The 17718-nt window shown below is 52.4% G+C and overlaps 1 protein-coding gene across 6 annotated transcripts in view; it reads right to left on the bottom strand.

The window, feature by feature from the left end:
- Positions 1-252: 252 nt before the first annotated feature.
- Positions 253-17718, bottom strand: part of SAMD4A (sterile alpha motif domain containing 4A) — a 104195-nt gene continuing 86729 nt past the window's right edge. For 3 of the 6 annotated variants that reach the window (XM_065683478.1, XM_065683474.1, XM_065683475.1), the window contains 7 exons: positions 17463-17549; positions 14346-14640; positions 12661-12746; positions 10428-10546; positions 7879-8080; positions 7481-7607; positions 4716-5936 (listed from right to left, as the gene is read on the bottom strand). In XM_065683478.1, the coding sequence (XP_065539550.1) occupies positions 5737-5936; positions 7481-7607; positions 7879-8080; positions 10428-10546; positions 12661-12746; positions 14346-14640; positions 17463-17549 (1116 nt within the window). In that variant the 3' untranslated portion in view covers positions 4716-5736. Of the gene's footprint in view, positions 3818-4715; positions 5937-7480; positions 7608-7878; positions 8081-10427; positions 10547-12660; positions 12747-14345; positions 14641-17462; positions 17550-17718 lie in introns of those variants that run through there. The other 3 variants (XM_065683479.1, XM_065683477.1, XM_065683476.1) reach the window with 2 other exon arrangements.

Below are 17718 nucleotides of genomic sequence, written 5' to 3'. Positions count from 1 at the left end.
AGAGAAAATCCCGTATCTAAACAGCTCCCAGGGCGCGGGTGCCCCACAGGGACACAGCAGCGGCTGCGTGGGGAATGCCGGGGATTTGTAAGCCCTGCCGCCCTGCCGTGGGCTTTATATAAATACCCCCCCCCCCGACCTGGGCAACTCCTCCTCCCCTCTTCTACCCCACGGGGCTGGCCATTTATTTGATTCCTTAAGTATGAGGCCATCTGCCAACAACAGCATAAATAAGGAGGCACCACACCCCAGTGTTACAAAACCTTGTATTAATCATCTCCCTTCACTTTCAATATAACGTTGATATGAAATATAGCCATGACTCCTAGTTACATGGGAGGAAATGAGTAATAAATACATTGGAGCGAGTTGAAATCACAAGGGTGTTTCACTGGGAACAACATTGGAAAACTGTACACTTGCAAAGACCGGCATCTCCAAACATTAGTATTTCTTTATATCGGGAAGCTTTTACATGTAACAAACATGCTATTTCCATATATGACCAAAAAAAAAAGAGAGAAATTTAAAAAATATGCATTGCTTGGCAACATTAACGAGGCAAAAATAGTTCTTTGTGCACTAACTTTGTACAGAAAAAACAGGACTAAAGGCATGCATGTACAATAAAAGGCTGCCCGGGAACGGCATGCAACAGAAGAGAGGTCAAAGCTTTTTAAAGTAAGCTTACAATATGCATAAATACATAAGGGTTATATATATTAATAAGGGAGGAAGTATTCTGCTGGACATTATTAACATTCCCTTTTTTTTTGTTTTTGTGGTATTTTTTTTTCTTCCTATTCCTCCCAGAGGAATACACATTCACCTTTAAGTAAAGATAAAGGAATACAAAAAATAAAACTCACTTTGCAAACTCTGATGACTCGTATAAAAGCAACTTTAGTGTTATCATCGCTGTGTGCAAATTATAGACGTCTGCAGGACCCACTTCCCATCAGGCACATTCAGAAAGCCAAACCTGGGGCACGGCCGCACCCCGACATGGAGAAAGGTGACAACAGAAATAGTTTCCCTAAGTGCTGACCAAACTCGAGCTTCGCCCTGCGCCGCTCGCGGGCGTCAATCACAGTTTTGGATTTTCCTGCTGGATGCTGGCCGGGCTTGATCCCCCCTCCCAAGACTCTTGCAATGAGCTGAGCAAGCAAAGGCAAAGCCCAGCTCAAGTCCAGTCGAGCTCTGGGCTTGTCCCTGGGGAGGGGGGAAGGACACCTCGAAACAAAGGGTTGGGATTCATTTGATTTCCCTGGGTGTCGCAGCCGCAGGAGCATCCGCCGGACCCAAGGACACTTGGGCGCTGAGCTGGCCGGCCTCCTGCTGCACCCGGGGACGGCTCAGGGGAACAGCACCAATAAGAGGTCCCCGGTGGGTGCTGGGGGGCCAGGGGCTGTCTCTGGGAGAGCTGGGGGGAACAAGGGGGATGCCCCCCGCTGCCGAGGGTCCCCGCAGCAGCATCATCTCCCTCGCCACGATGCGCACATGGTACAAAACAGTTGCAGGTGGGGTGAATGGGTGAATACAAAAAAGAAAGGCACTGCCGCTTTATTACTAAAGATTTGACTTCACAGCCTCACTCATGCAACTGTCGGGGTTTGGTTTTTTTTTTCTTTTTTTTTTTCCTTTTTATAAATAATTCTTATTTTATGATTCAAGCTACTTTTAATTTGCTTTTTAAATGTCTTTCACTGGAGCTCTGCTGCCTGCACTCAGCACAGGCATCCCAGAGCCAGGCAGGACTTCCCGAACGCAACTGAAGCCACTTCTCTTTATTTTCTTTTTACTTTAAAAAAAGAAAAACAAGGAACAGCAAACACAAGTTATTAACCTATACACTGTCAATGGAAAATAAGCTTTTTCTGGCTTTTTTTTTAACAAAAAGAAAAAACAATTGAATTATTTGGTGGTTGTTAATAACAGACATTATCATGGTTACCAGCCATAGCAAGTTAATAGGTAATATATCCAAAATAGTATCTCTTAACAATCAGATAACCTCTGCTTCTATAGTCAGCGAAGGAATAAATAGAATCTCAGCTCCGTAAATACATTTGAGCCTTCCCTGGGGAAGGCTCCTGCTACGGCAGTTGTGTTCACACCTCGGGGGTGCTCGGGGGGTGACCCAGGTCCCCAGCACCAGCCGGTGCCTGCGGCTCAGCCTCCCCCGTGCCCCTCTTTGCCGTCACCTCCTCACACCTCTTCCCAACCTCCCTCGCTTTCGGGTTTTCCCTTCTCCACTCCCCCCAGCACACACTCTCCCCATCTCCTGCCTGCCGGGACGCAGGACACCAGGGAACAGCAAACATAAAACACTGCATTTGGCACGGTTTGTTCTTTAGAAAAACAACTTAGAACTGCTGCACAGCAAATGGATTCACACATCTCCCATCCCTGCCCGCCCAGGTGATGCTCCGGTTCCTGCTCAGCCACCGGTCCCGGCACACGCTGCTGCCCACCAGCGCTTACAGCACAGCCCGTTTTGGGAATCCTGCTGCACCCGCCATGGCCGTCCTTCCCATTCATCACCTCCCTTCAGTAATTAAACTTATTATTCCATCAGAGGACTCGGAGCAGCAACAGGACTGACAGGAGCGAAGCCGCCGCTATGCCCAGCATCACTGTGGGTGCAGGTGGCTTTTCTGGCCCCGAGCATAGGCTTAAGCAGCACTGTGTTGGATGTACCCATCCAATGCCCTTGGACCAAATTTAGCTCCATTATAAAAAGCAGCACAATGGCAGGTGAGAGGCAGCCAAGCCACTGCCACCCACATCTCAGCCCTGGCACATGTTTAATGCCAAGAAAATGGGGCTGTGAAGCTGCATTTTGGTGCCCTTTGGGGCTTGGGTTTTATTTGGCTAAATAAAACTGCATGCTTGCTCCCAAGCCTCCTTCAGCCCTCACTGGCCACCCCCAGGGCTGGAAAAACCCATTACTGGTGGATTTCGGCAGGCTGGGGCCTGATGTGTGAAGCCACAATGCAGCAACACCTTCCCGGTACCTGTGCAGGCAAGGCAAGAGACACGGAAACTCACCCAGCATCCCCCCAATGCACCGACATCCCCCAGGACCCTCCGCTGGGCAAGATGTCCCCCTCCACATCCCTGACCTACACCAAGGGTGCAGGGATGGGGGGACCGACCCCACACCAGGCAGGCGCCCGCAGACCCTCCGCTGCCCCGTGCACAATGCTGCCTTGAAACTGCGGATGCTCTTGGCTAAACCGAAATTTTGGGGTTATTGTTGTTATTACTATTTAAATCTGGGCTCGCTGGGCCAGTCCGTGCCTGAACACAGCGAAATTCAAGAGATGGGACCACCGGCCCCAAAGCCCCTGGCAGGACAGGCAAATCCTCCCCAAAGGGTTTTTGGTCACGCACACCCGCGTGCTATTCGGTACTCATTCGTATCCTCGTCCAGAAACAGGGTTTGCCCATGGTGCTCCGGTGAACCCTCTGTTGTCAGCACTCTCCTGCTGCGTGCCCCCCCCACCATGTTTTTCATCATCGTTGTTGAACTTTTTTGCCACATCCCCCCACCCCCCCCAGCATGGATGTAATAAATGACAACACAAATTCCAAGTCTAATGATATGTTCACAAGGACAATCTACACATTCACAAAATTAAAACAGGAGAGAGAGAGAAAGAGAGAGGAGAGGAGAGAGAGGAGAAAGGATGCAAGCTATCGCTGAGGCTCCCTGCAAGCCCCGACCTCGCCGCTGGACCCGCAGCAGTTGTTCTCCCGGCCAGCGTCCCCGTTGCGACGCCTTTCTAGATCGTGGAGGTTCGGTCGACACCATCTGCAATGGGAAAGGAGAGTTAGGAGCAGCCCTGATGAGCAACCGCTCACGTTGCACCAGTACCCCTGGAGCTGGGGAAGGGAGAGATGGACCCCAGAGCACCCCCAACACAGCCCCTGTGACGAGGTGATGCCTCGGAACCGCCCCCACCCCCCCAACAGGGTGCAGAAAGGTTTTGGGGTGTCAGCACTCCACCAGTGCCTCCATGCCATTGTCTGTCCCCACCGTGTAGCAGCCACCCCCACAACTGTCAGTGTCCTAGCACCCATCAAGGCCTTCTGCCACCTCTCATGGCACCCTTCCCAGGAGCAGAGGGTGTTTCTGGGCAGCCTGGACTCACTGCAAGGTGGAAGTGAGTCTGGGACTTCCTTACAGCAGGACAAGTTCATGACCCACTGCCCAGGAGTGGGGGCACAGGGATGGAGCTGGTCCAGGGGGGATGCCTTGCCCCTCAACTAACTCAGCCCTGCAATGCCCAAGTCACAGAGAATCCAACATTTTCTGAGGATTCTGGCAGGAAAAATACCCCCAGGAGCTGTTTCTGTCTCCCCAGAGCCCCCATCCCCAGTGCCCTGTGACAGCAGGGACAAGTCCAGCCACAGCCCTAAGCCTAGGAGTGAGGGGTCCACAACCCATCCCTGCTGCCAGCAGCTCCCTCTCCTCCACCCCCCAGGTGCCAGCAGCTTTTATAGGGCCAGAAATCCAACCCTCCAGCCCTCCCCCAGTCCCAACCACCCACCGTCCCCTATCCCAAACCCCCATTCCCAGGATGGAGAGCAGGGGGGGCACTGGCTCCTGGGGTAGCCCCTGAACAGAGCACTCCCTGTTAACACTACCCAGGGCATCAATCATGGCCGCCTCCCTCCTCAAGACTGAAAACAAACAGGTTTGTTACGCCTTTTTGGTTTTTTCTCCCCCGAAGGTTTATTTTTTTAAGAGCTATTTATAGCACGAGGTTTGGAGAGGCTCGGGGTATGCGACCTGGAAAAAACAACTCGGAGGAACAGTACTCTGCAGAAGAACACGACAGCTAAGCCTCGCCTGGGCACACGCTGCAGAACCGCTTCGGGTGACAGAAGTGTCCTTGTTTTCCCAGCTGGGGATGCTGCCGTGGTGCTGCCAGGGCCCTGCTGCCTCTCACAGTACTTGCTCTTGCGTTGCTCTCCCCGGGATGGGCTGTTGCATCGCTTCAGGGAGCCCGCTGGTACTCATCCTCCCTGGGGGCTCCCGGCATCAACTGTTGGATGCAGCCTGGGGATTGCCAGTGGTGAGACCCAAGCTGGTTATTCCAGATGGTCTGGGAGATGGTGGTGGCCATGCTCGTCCCATCACCGGAAGCATCCTTCGTGCTTGGGGTCCAGCACATCAGCGACGGGCTCTGGGAGCTTCTGGTGCTGGTGCTTTTTGCTGCACCAGCCTCTCCATCGCACTGCTGTTCCTTTTCCACCTTTCCTGCCTGTTTTTCCACCTTGTCCTCCTCCCTCCCCTTGCCCGTTATCTGCCTGCCTGGGCTGGGACCCGCAGCTACCCCAGCCATGGGCGAGGAGCTGCCAGTGCTGCTGGCACAGCACCTGGCACAGCCCCTGGCAGGACTTCACCCAGATGCCTTGGGGCTCCCGCACCCCCCGGCCAAACGAGGGACGCTGGTGGCAGGAGGGTAAAATACTCCAAAGCCTGTGAACCATTTGAGCGTACCGGTGGTGAGGGCTTTATCAAGAGCTAGTAACAGACTAGTGAGCTAATCCTAATGATTATTAGCAAGCTAACTAGTGGCTAATAAGCATGGACTCCACTAGTGCTGGGTGCGATCCCTGGGTTCAGTTTTTACCCCCTTGCCCCAGCTACCTCACCGAGAGAAGCCAATGTCCATGTCCAACCCTCCTGGGAGCATCCCTGGGAGCAAGCCCACATTCATCCCCTCACAGCCACAGCCTGTCCCAGCTTTTGGGGGGCACAGGGCAGGGGCAGGTGCTGGGGGGCTCAGCAGAGGCAGTGTGGACGTGCTGGAAGAGCCCAAGGAGGAGGGAGTGCTCACCGCTGAGCGCGTGCTCCGTCATGCTCAGGCACAGGGACTCCAGCCTGTTGTTGATGTCAGGTTCAGTCACCGGCACCTGGAACTCTGCAGGGAGAAAGGGACAGGAGACATTGGTCAGGGGACCTGGCAGAGTGCACGTGGGGTTGAAAACCACCTGAAAGATACCCCAGGAAGGGCTGACCACATGGCTGGATTGGCAGCGCTTCACTTCCCAGTGTATCCACCTCTGGCAAGAGACGTTTGCTCAAACAGGCGTCGCTTCCCTGTTTCTTATCAGTAAGGGGTAAATGTGGGGAAACTCAACAGCCCTGGAGCCCTGGAGCACAACGTGGACAGAAACGAGGAGTGAAGGCACCAGGAGGTGGCAGCCCCAGGCTCTCTCCATGCTCAGGCCCCAGAACCTCTGGTATGAGCCAAGCTTTCACACTGGGGCTGGGAGCTGCCTTTGCAGTCAAGTGTGTGTCAGGGTTAGTGCTCCAACATGGGATGGCAGCACAGACCCGCAGAGCTGCCTCCTGGCTTCTCCCAGCTCAGTCAGCCACAGCCCCACTGCCACGGCCCCGGGGGAGATGTGCACAAGCAAAGGTAGTGCTGGACAGCATCTGCTTGCCACTGGAACATGGGATGAGATCCAGGAAGGTTGAGGGCACCTCACAGCCTGATGGTAAGAGGTTTGGGAGCCCGCCACCACATTATTGCTTATTTTCCTCACTACTGGGTCCATGTCTTTGGCTTCCTAGTCCTCCTATGCCCTCATTCACTGCAGGCTAACATGCGAAGAGAAACCCATTTATTCTCCTTCAGCGCCTGCAGAAATGTACCCTTGTCCCAGTGTTTAATCAATACCCGAGAACAGACACTGCGCTTCTGCTGTACAGGACATTTGTCGCCTGAATTATGCAGTTAAAACTCTGCAGGCTTATGATGTGAGAGGAGCTGCCAAGCTGAAACCACGGCAGAAGCTTACGGATGAGGTTTACTTTACTGGGGGGTGCAACTCCTTGTTCTGTGGTATGAATTGTTATGGAGCGTTGGTAAGAAAAGGCATGGTTTAAGTCTAATGAAAGGATACACAGAGAAAAAGGCATGAATGTCCCAATGCTCCAGAGTCCAAGTTCTCCTGAACCAGAGCATGCTCCTATATACAGGAGCACTTTTGTGGTGTTTGGGAAGGAAGCACTGACTCAGCACCACTTCCCTTCACATGCATTGTGAAAACAATTTCCCTTCAGTACATAAAGGCAGTCCCTCTGCACCGAGTCTCCGTGTCCATGCATGAGCAGAAAAGGTGAGGGATGAGCTACTGCCTTCCTTGCCTGACACGAAGCCCCTTGGAAGCAAGCTACATAAGGCATCAGCACTGTTATACACGGGGCTAAGTTGTTATCTATAGGGTCAAAACTCCCTCCAGTGATGCCTCTGGTTCAATGAACCCAGTAACCAGACCAGTGCCAGAGATGCTCTGCTTGGCTTGCATCAACCAGCACTGTGAGTATGGCTACAAGCATGCGGGAGTGCACATGGCTGATGTGCCTGTGGTGAGGCTCACGGGCACGGCTCCTTTCACGCAGCCTCCCCCCGTTCCACCGGGCTGTGGGTACATGACAAAGCAAACACCTGCTTCCTACCTGGCTGCTGAAACATCAGCATGGTCTGCGGGGAGGTGTGGACCGGCAGCGAGCGTGTCCTTTGCACAGAGCTGTGGCTCCGGCTGGGCATGCTGTTGCTGCCCCCGGGGTTGGCAAACCAGAGGTTCTGTGGGAAGCAAACAGAAAGAAAGGTGTGAGATGTAAACCAGAACCTTCTGTGCCGTGTATTTATAACCCCCTTGGGCTCATCTCTCCCCCCACCTCTTTGCCCCCATCCCTGTCCCTCTTCTGCACCCCACTACACGGAGAGTGCAACCCAAGCACCCGCTTGCAAGGGGGGGGAAACGTGGGGATCAGGACAAGGTAAAGAAGGAAAAGCAAACAAAGCTTGTGGGGAAGGGATGGAAAAGCTGGAGATGCCACAGACTCGGACCAACCTGTCTGCCTTGCTTGAGGATGGCGGGGCTGGCGGCGGGACTGCGCTGCGGGGTGCCCAGCAGTCCAGTGGGGCCCAGCAGCCCCAGCCGGGCCGTGGGGAGGTTGCGGGAGGGGATCTGGAACTGGCGGGGGTTGCGCCGTCCCAGTCCTGCCCCTGCAGAGCCGGCTGTCGGTAAGGAGTTGGACTGGCCAAAGCCTCGGCTGCGGAGAGAGAAAGCACCGAGGGTGAGACATCAGCCCCTGCATGAGACAGCGCAGGGGGAGCCGCTGGTTTGGTGTGCTCAGACCAACAGCCACACATCCCCTGGGGGCTCTGGTGCTGCCGCAAAGCACTGTACCAATGCTCATCCCCCCCACACCCAGCCCACGGTCGTGGGCTCACCATGAGCTCTGCTCCTGCCCCAACCCTCACATCCCACTGAGGATGGCTCTCCATCCTGCCTGCACATGCAGTGGGAAACAGGAGGTTTGGGCATAGCACAGCAGCTCCCTTTCTTCTTCCTGCCTGCCAGTCCCCATCCCTTCCTCCTGCAGCTCTCACACTCGCATCATTTTTCCTTTTTAGAATTTATTTTACTTCTGCAAAATGGGCCTGTTCTTAAATTCAAGCTAAAATAAGACAGGTAATTCCCTGGGCATTGGAGCTGGTGGCACCTGATTTCTTGGGTTTTGACTTAAACCCTTCATGACTTTGAGCTGTACAAAGAGAGATCTCTCATGTCTGGATTCTCTAGCGTCTCATAAAGGTTCAGCTTATGCTGTTGGGGTTTTTTCACTGGGAACACTTCCAGGGTGGGACCTTCTCCTTTCCAGGAGGTTCACTTTTACAAACATGGTCGTCTCTGAAACTTCCCAGTCAAATTTTGTTAGAACCACCTAACAAGTCCAGGATTTCCTAGGGAGGGTCTGAGCAAAAAGCACATTCCTGCACAGGTAAGACTGGCTCTGCACCCGCTCCCATCTCTGCACTGCAAGCCCTCATTCAACTCCCTGCAATCAGAGCAAAACAATCCAGACACAAGACAACATGGCCCAAACATCCTGAGACACTGATCTCAGGACATGAAACCATCTTTACACCTTGGACTAGAGGGCCACACACACCAGAATCCCTCTTCATGTGGGCTTCTTGCATTGAAAAACAGAGGAATGGCACAGAAATAATGAGGTAACCCTTGGAAACACACAGCGCTGGAGCTGGGTCTCCTCCAGCCTGGTGTCCCTGCCTGATTAGCTGGGCAGCAGGACTGCAAAACCATTATGAGGTTAAAGTACAGCCAAGGGTAGGAGCACTCTGCAAACCCACACTGCAGCTGCTTTGATGCTCCCTGTTCCCCCCCTGGCCTTCTCCAGCACTTAATCTCCCTTGCAGATGTTTCAGCTCACCTTCCTCCCAGCCCTCATCTCTCCTGCTTGTGTGGGTGGCTGCAAACATGCTTCAGATGACATGAGCCTGCTGGGATCCCAAAGCTGGATAAATTTACAAGGCAGGAGTATGACAGGGTTTCTTTAAACCTCATCCAAAAAACACTCTTGCCATTAAATCCCCATGAGAAAAGCAGGACTCCTTATGCTCCTTTCTTGCCTGCAGCTTCTCAGGAGCAGAAGAAATGCAAAAAGCAAACACCCAAAAGCAGCAAGGAAACTGGAGAGCATCCTGTGCAGCCCCAGGAAAGGGACTGGGATCATTTCAAGCCATCAGCTCTACCTTGTTCTTGCAGTCAGCCTGGATGTGCAGCAAAGCTGCTGCACTGGTGAAATCCCATAGCAAATGGGTCATCAAATATCTCTGCTCTTGTTTATTCTGCTTCCGATCCTGCCATGAACACTGAAACTGCTTGTATTGCTCCATTCCAAAATACTCTGTTTCATGGCACTGGGGAACACCCCAGTTCTGTGCCCATTCCTTCTGAATTCCGGCTGTCCCAGTACTCCCAGCTCTCTCCAAAGCAGTTTCTCTTTGATAAAAAGAACTTGCACAAGACTGTAATAAAACAGACTTAGCAGAATGAAACAAAAGGCTGATGATATTGTTCAAACTGATCTAAAAATATCTGCTCTTGTCATAACCCCAATGCTTTCTAGGATCACCCGAAACCCAGCATCGCCTTGGAAGTGAGCAAACATGGTGTTCACAACACAGCCCTCCCGGCTCTGCACCCTCTGCAAGCCTCAAGCCTTTTTTTTTGCCAGTTGATGTCTTTTTGGTGAAACTCCAGCACTGACGTTATGAGCAAAGGGCAGCAGGCAGGGGCAGAGCCGGCCGCCCAATCCTGGGGAGACACTGCACAGCTGGGAAGCCCTGGGTTCGGAGCCAGGGAGACACAGTGGGAATCGGTAGGGTAGGCGACGTCCACACACACAAGCAAACTTATTGCTGCTTTCCTTTCCCAGCCAACGCCTGGGGTTGAAGCTTTTCCAACCTTCCTCCCTCCCAAAATATGGCTCTGAACCCAGAAGGATCAGTCCCTCCCTGCTGGGAGACATCGGTCCCACTGGAGATGCTCTTGCCACTTCATCATCCCTCCCTTCCTGAAATCCCGCATACCTCCTCTGCTGCCGATAGCCTGACAGCTCCAGGAGGGATTTCCGAGGGAAAGACCGAAAGAGTTTCTGCACCTGCTGTTTCCATGACAGCAGCCGCTTCTTCTGGATCTCTGTAAACGCCTGCCCAAAGGAAAAAAAAAGAGAAAAAAAGGAAATGTATGAATATTTTTCTGGATAAAGTGAGCAGAGATGTGTATGTGGGTATGCAGGTAAAGAAACGCAGCTGGAGCAGGCAGTGGTGTGAGTCGAGACCCAGAAGCAAGTCAAGAGGGAAGCCCTGGTCTCTCTCTTGGATTTATTTATCTCAGGAGGAAAAAATGCTTCAGCAGCATCCCCTGTGCCCAGCTCTGCCCCCAAAGCTTCCATGCTGCCCATCCTAGCCCCAGACCCACTACTCATGCTGCAGCATGGGCACCTGGCTCCATGCTTGCTGCTTGGGTGTGAGCACAGCTCCCACAGGGTTTGATGGTCCCTGCTGGGTGGTGCCACTTGTCACCTGGATGTGGCTATAACACACCCAGGATCTCCAAATCCCAACTAGGATCTGGAAAGCAGAGCTGCTCCATAGCATCTTGCATTCTATCCTCCTTCCTGGGGCTCAGCTCTGTTCCTGGTGCCCACAGCCTATGCAGGAGGTCACCCAGGGTAAGCCCCACCACCCACCCAAAGGTCACCCACACAGGAGGAGACCTCCTCCTGAAATACCCCAGACCTCCAGGCAGCCGGTGTGCTATGGGGACATCCATGTGCCCACCACAGAACTTTGGACACCCAGCGTTTCCGTGCCAGCGGTGGAGAGGAGTGCAGGTCTCCAGAGGACAATGTGGAGGCTAATTAGTGCCTTGCTTGATGGCTCGAACTGCCCTCTGGAGGAGATGCTCTCTCCTGACACTTGATTATGCTGGAGCCAACGCAGATGGTGGTCCCGGGACACAGGCTGGCACTGGTGGGGTGATGCTGCGTCACCATGTCTGTCCCAGACACTCCTGGAAAACGAGTTCCTCTGGAGCTCCACATCTTCCTGGCTTTGCTCTCCAGCCCCAGGTCTCTGCTGCCACCATCCTTGTCCCTTCTGTGGCACCTCTGCTCCCCCAGCCATGTCCAGAAAGTCCAGGCACCATTTCCAGGCTCTGATGTCAGGGAGCAAGTAGGAGAACATGCTCTCCCCTCCAGCTCCTACAGCTATTCTCCACTGCCTGTGTCTCTGTAAAGCACCAAGAGGACCATACCCACAGCAATAAAACCTGTTCTGCAGCAAATCCCAAGAGTGGGCGCCACCATCCCACACTGCACAGGGAGTCGCTGACACCGCAGGCACTGCCAGCAAAATTCACTGGAACCTCCACTGGGATCAACAGGGACATCTGGGAGCACACTCCGAAAATATGATGAACTGCTTGTGTTTTGCCCAGTATCCTGCTATTTCACCCCTATTCAAGATGCCCTGTGCTAGGCCCTGGAGGGATGCATGGATCAGCCTCGGCACCAGCTTCAGTTACAAGGAAAGGGGCTGCAAGCTGCCTCTCTCCTCTTCCATGCGCAGTGCCGCGTCTTTTGGGGTTTGCAACCACCAGCCCTCTCCAGAGGATGTTCTTCTGCTGTTTGTCAGCGTAGAATTTTATAAACAAGTAACTGAGAAACGTTTAAAGCCTGCAGTTCCTGTGAGAGGGTGTGCAGTTTCCCCCCGACCTCTGCCATATGGGCAGGCAATGGGAAGCAGCTTGTTCTTCCAGGTGCAGCTGGCATGGGTACAAGATGCTGCAGGACACCGGGGACACCAGCCATCCTCCCTGCCACCAGGCACATCCCAAGTCATCACCCAGCAAAGGCAGACCTGCCAGAAGCAGGAACAGATGCCCCTGTTGCAAAATCCCAAGACCACGTGCTGCAAAACAGGAGGCAGCAATGCCAAGGGATTGCTGGGACTCTGATAGAAACCACCTGCACGCTCATCGTGAGATTTGTTCTTTCATCCAGCTGCTGATCACACTGTCACAAGCCAGATGAATTTCCCAGCTCCAGGTCTTGGCAATTAAGCGAGCGTGGAGAGGGGAGCAACATTTCCATGGACCACGTTGGAGCTACCGCCCGCTCTAGCCCTGTTCTGACAGAATGACTATTAATACCCCAAAAAATATTTGTGTTAGAAACCAAGAGGTTTACATAAACAGACACTTTGGAAACAGTTTCTAAGTGATGAGAACAACAGCTTTAGATGATCTGTCACGACTCACCTCATGGATTAGACATTTGTCTATGAGCTGTAAATAGGAACTTATATTCTCTTCGTCGGGTCGAGAAACTAGAAGTTGTGTGCACACTGGAAGAAAAAGAGACAAGAAAAATTGGCATGGGGACATCAAGCTGGGGTTCAGGGGCTGGGGCAACAAATGCCTTGGATGTCCCATTTCCCTTGTCCCACAGAGAGGTCTTCTCATCAGCAAGAAAAAACGTCCTTCCCCAATTCCTGCCATGCTATCCTATATTTAGGGGCAGATTTTGTTCTCTGTTATGATGGTGTAAATCCAGAGTAACACCACTGGAGTCACCAAAATTAGACCTGAGCAAATCAGAGGCACAGGATTATTCCCTATTCCTATGCAAGAGCCAGTGCTGGGAGAGCTCTTGCTCCTCTGACTAAAATCTGCCCCATTGCAAACAGATTTCCACCTTTTCCAATGGATTTTAGCCTCTTTTGGAATTAATGCCATAAATGCAAGTGGAAACAAGTTCACAGAGAGCTCATTTCTGTTATGACAGAGACACAGAGTCTCTCCTGTCATAACCCCCAGGCAGGGATGCCTTGCGATCCAGGAGGACACCTCAGCCTGGCACAGCCTGTGTCATACATACAGCTTTGTGCATGACAGAGGCATTGTGTCATGGGCTGAATTCAGCAGCAGGTTTAAAATGGGGCCAGAAGCCCACGTTTGTCTGTGCATGCAGTCAATCAGCTGGTGAGAAATTCTGCACCAAGTTTTTATATAGACAGCACCTCATCTGTTTTTTTCACAAAAGGTGTGAAACAGGGCTGATATTTCTTTGTGGCAACCCAACAAGTCTGCTTCTGCTCCTGGTCTCTTGTGTGAGCTTGTGGATGAGACTCCCGTCCTGCCTTCAAACACCTCAGGTGCCACTGATGGGGGTTAAGACACACCAAAGCTCACACAAATTTGCTCAAAGAGCCCTTTGCATGGCACAGGAGGTCAGTCCCTATCCTCATATCCCTCCAGTGCATCTCCCAGTGTGTTAATCCTAATGCAAAGCCACACACCCTGCACCAGCCATAGAATGGCACCTGAGTATTTTGAGTGTCCTGCATCTAAATTTGGGCTTAAGAAGAGACCTGGACCCAACTGATCTGCACTAGAGATGGCTCATGTCCAGCTCATACATCACTGTTATCTACCCCACAAGCAGAGCAAGTCTGAGGGGTGCTGCTGGAAACACCTTTGGAGTGGTGTGCTGCCCCCCAGGACTCTGAATGGGAAGGGAGAGAATGCTGTCCATCCCTGACCTGGGGCAGGGAGAGGATGCTATCCATCTCTGACCTGGGGCAGGGAGAGGATGCTATCCATCTCTGACCTGGGGCAGGGAGAGGATGCTATCCATCCCTGACCTGGGGCAGGGAGAGGATGCTATCCATCCCTGACCTGGGGCAGGGAGAGGATGCTATCCATCTCCGACCTGGGGCAAACAGCCTGATCCATCACTGCCCCTCTGCAAAATCACTGCCCACCTCCCCCACCACACTCTTACTCCTTACCACAGCACGATGGGGCCCCAGAAATCATCACCCCTAAGACAAGGGCTTGCAGCAGCTTGGGGAAAGGCTGCTGCCAGCACCACCACTGCACACACCAAGCCCTGAAGCAGCTCTCCTTAGCAAGGACACCAATAACCACTGACAGGCACTCACCCTTCCCCATCACTCTGGTGAACTGTCCAGGCAGGTCACCTTCAGGCAAAGGGGCACCCCCCGACTCGCCCTCGCATCCCGGCAAATGGTGCTGCTGCATCCCGCCCGCGGCAGAGTCCTTGCAGTCAGAGCCTTGGCTGTCTGAGCCGAGCAGGGAGGAGGGGTGATGCGAGTCTGCATCCCGGCTGTGCTCCTCCGTGCTTGAGTTTTGGGAAGAGTAAGCTTTGATGGGGGTGAGGATCATTTGGTGCAGCTCCTGCAGCGGGACACGCAAGTTGCCGCCTTCCAGGATGTCCTGCGGATTCAAGTGGAGAGGAGAGGGTTTGTCTCCACAGAGACAACAGGACACCAGCTATCAACCAAACCCTTATTGCTACCCGCCAGGAGAACATCAGCAAGGCCGATGGCCTCGCTCCTGCTCCAGGACCCTGCTGCAGGCCATGGTCAACAGCCACGTTTCGTTCACTGAGTCGTGGTTAGACCAGAGGAGCTGTGCAGGCACTCTGTCTGATTATCCATGGCTGTGTTCAGACCTGAATCCCCACAGATTAATGAGCCCCATCAGCCACTGGGACTCAAAACCAGTGGCAATCCAGCTTCAGCATTTCCAAATTTCCACCAGAAAGGTGAGAGCAACTGAGCCTGTGAGATTTCAATGCCCAGACCAGTGAGTATTTTGGTCCCTCCCCAGTAATCCCACAGTCAAGACAATTCAGCTTCTCTCCAGTTTCCAGCACTGCCTTCAAGCCTGCCTCCCCACTAACTGCTCTGCCCCAAACAGCTTGCCATAGCATCACTATGCTGTGCGACCCTCACAGAGCTCAGGACCCCACCAGGATGCAGGAGCCCATTCTGCAGCATCAAAGTGGGGACGTCCCTGCCCACACCAGGATGGGCTGCGGAAGCGGATGCAGAGGAGAAAGGGAAGGTTTCAGGGGGTGCAGGGTAGATAGGTCAGACATAGAAGGGGAGACCATGATGCTGCAGATGAACTTATATCCCTATAGCAAAAACGTTCATCTTGGAGATCCTGGGGGAGGTCCACCCAGAAGGGAGAGAATTTGGGTACATCCCAGCCTTACTCTCAGTTATAGTGTGGATCAAGATCTCCCTTTCTATGGTCAGATCCTCGTCCCACTGATGGGAGAGAACTGCGTTTTGCTTTTAACATAGCCTGGACCAGAACAGCTTGTTGCGTGCTTCAGCATGGCCTGCCTCATGAGATGCCACTTGGAAAAAGGCAGCTTTCTGGAGTGAGTCCTGGCTGCACTCAGGGAAGAGGCATAAGATGGGCACACAGGCTGCGTGTGAGCCAGCTGAAGCCCTTACATCCCTGCTGCACCCGCAGCTTGCTCTCGGGTGTCTCAGCTCCACTTCTCTCAAAGACCTGGTATTGTTCTGCTGGGCACTATTTTTGGGGAAAAATCCTGTTCTGCTAACCGGCGGAGAGGGGTGGAGCAGCTCTTCCCAAGAAAACAGCAATCTTTAGCAGAGAGACACTGCCCACAAAAACCAAGTCTCACACATGCTCTTGTTTAGCACAAAGAAATTGCATGGGAAGCCTGGAAAACCAGAGATATCTCCTCCCAAGTAAAGCAGCTCACAGGCAGCTCTGAGCCTCAGCAAAGCAGGACACGGTCACAGCTCCATGGCCCAAACCACCCCACAAGGGCTCAGAATCAGTCCCTGCCACTTATCTCCCATATTTTACAGCGTACGTGGCTGGTTGTGTCACCTGAACTGGGCTCCTGCTCCCCCACCGCACCAGTCAATCAATACCAATTTCAAAACCCAGGCAGTGATGCAGGGAGAGAGGCTGTGCAATTGTCTGGAAAACACATTGCCAAAGCAAGCTCAATCCAGTGGGCTGTCTCTGGGATGTAACAGTTATTATTAATATACGGAGGTAAACATGGCATTACTAGCTCCTGCCATACTCTGAGTACAATCCCATATTATAAATAAATGGTGAAGCACTGAGCTAACAGAAACACCAATAAATAGCAACACACCACGTAAGTATTTAAAAGCCCCTAGTGGGAGGCTCTGCAAGTTGCTGTTTGGAGATAGTGCAATTAAATATAATATAATATAATATTGCGATAATAAATACTGAGTGTTTGGGTGAGCTGCTCCCAGCAAGGCTGTGGTGCTGTTGCTTCTCTGACAGCCATTTCTGCAGAGTTTAAGCTTTTGTTGAAGTGACAGAGAAGATTCTATTTGTTCTTGCTGGAAATTCAACATGTTGTTCAGGCACTGATGAGGGCATCTGGCTTTTTATTTGGGGACAGGTTGTCCATATGATGCTCCAGAAAAGCACAGTGGCCCTCAACCTGACAGACACTGGGCAATCCCATCTCTACTGGTGGGTGAGGCACTGGAATCGGTTGCCCAGGGAGGTTGTGAGTGCTCCATCCCTGGCAGTGTTCAAGGCCAGGCTGGACGAAGCCTTGGGTGAGATGGTTTAGTGTGAGGTGTCCCTGTCCATGGCAGGGGGGTTGGAACTAGATGATCTTGAGGTCCTTTCCAACCCTAACTATTCTATGATTCTATGACTCTATTCTGGGATGGAGAGGTAGGAGCAGGGGTGGGGGCCCTTGTGCTGGCCCCATGCATGGAGGAGGTCTCATGAGAGGAACAGTGGCGCTGAGAAGGGAGAGGTAACCAAGTGGCCGAGGGATAACAAGTGGTTAAAGGCTCTGCCCAGCTGGTTCTCCAGCAGCAGACAGGATGGCAACTGCTGATGCAGCTACAGCTGGCCCTGCACCACAGTTCAGCAGATAAGCAACAACCTTCCCATCACTGTCCCTGGGATGGTATCTTCCATCACTTGAAGCTCAGGTGTTTCTAAGCACCCCGGAGCTGATTAAGGCTTGTACCAGTGGTGTAGGGTATATTTGTCCCAGCTGTGTGAGTGCTGGAGGTGGATTAAGACCACTCTGCAAAATACAGTCCCAAATAAAACCTGCATCTGGTACATGAGTGTTTGAGACATCATTCAGACGCAGCTAGGCCAAGAACAGATTTCTCTGCAAAAGATCCCAACAACATGTGTAACCGAATTAACTCCTGCCCCCTTGAAAAAGAAGAAATACAAAAGTGGTTGTGATTACTTACCCTTTCTAAAGATTTGAGCAGGTTTTGTCTTTCTTTTAGCTTCTGGATGCTGATCACTATTTTGTGTCTTGCACCTTTGGTAACATTCTGCAAAAACAGAACAAAACCTGATGTTAACATTTGCTCAGGTTATCCCAAATCCATCCTCCACTAAACAAAAAGGGCTGCTATAAATTAATCGAATTCCTGAGTGCAGAGATTAGCAGGGGATACAGACAATCATTTAGAGACTTGCTGAAGATAAGAGATTTCCAGC

Source organism: Lathamus discolor, chromosome 6 (genome assembly GCF_037157495.1).
Source record: "Lathamus discolor isolate bLatDis1 chromosome 6, bLatDis1.hap1, whole genome shotgun sequence".
In the NCBI taxonomy this organism is placed as follows: Eukaryota; Metazoa; Chordata; class Aves; order Psittaciformes; family Psittacidae; genus Lathamus; species Lathamus discolor.
The sequence above is the reverse complement of the archived record's forward strand: the minus strand, read 5'-3'. Positions and strand labels throughout refer to the sequence as shown.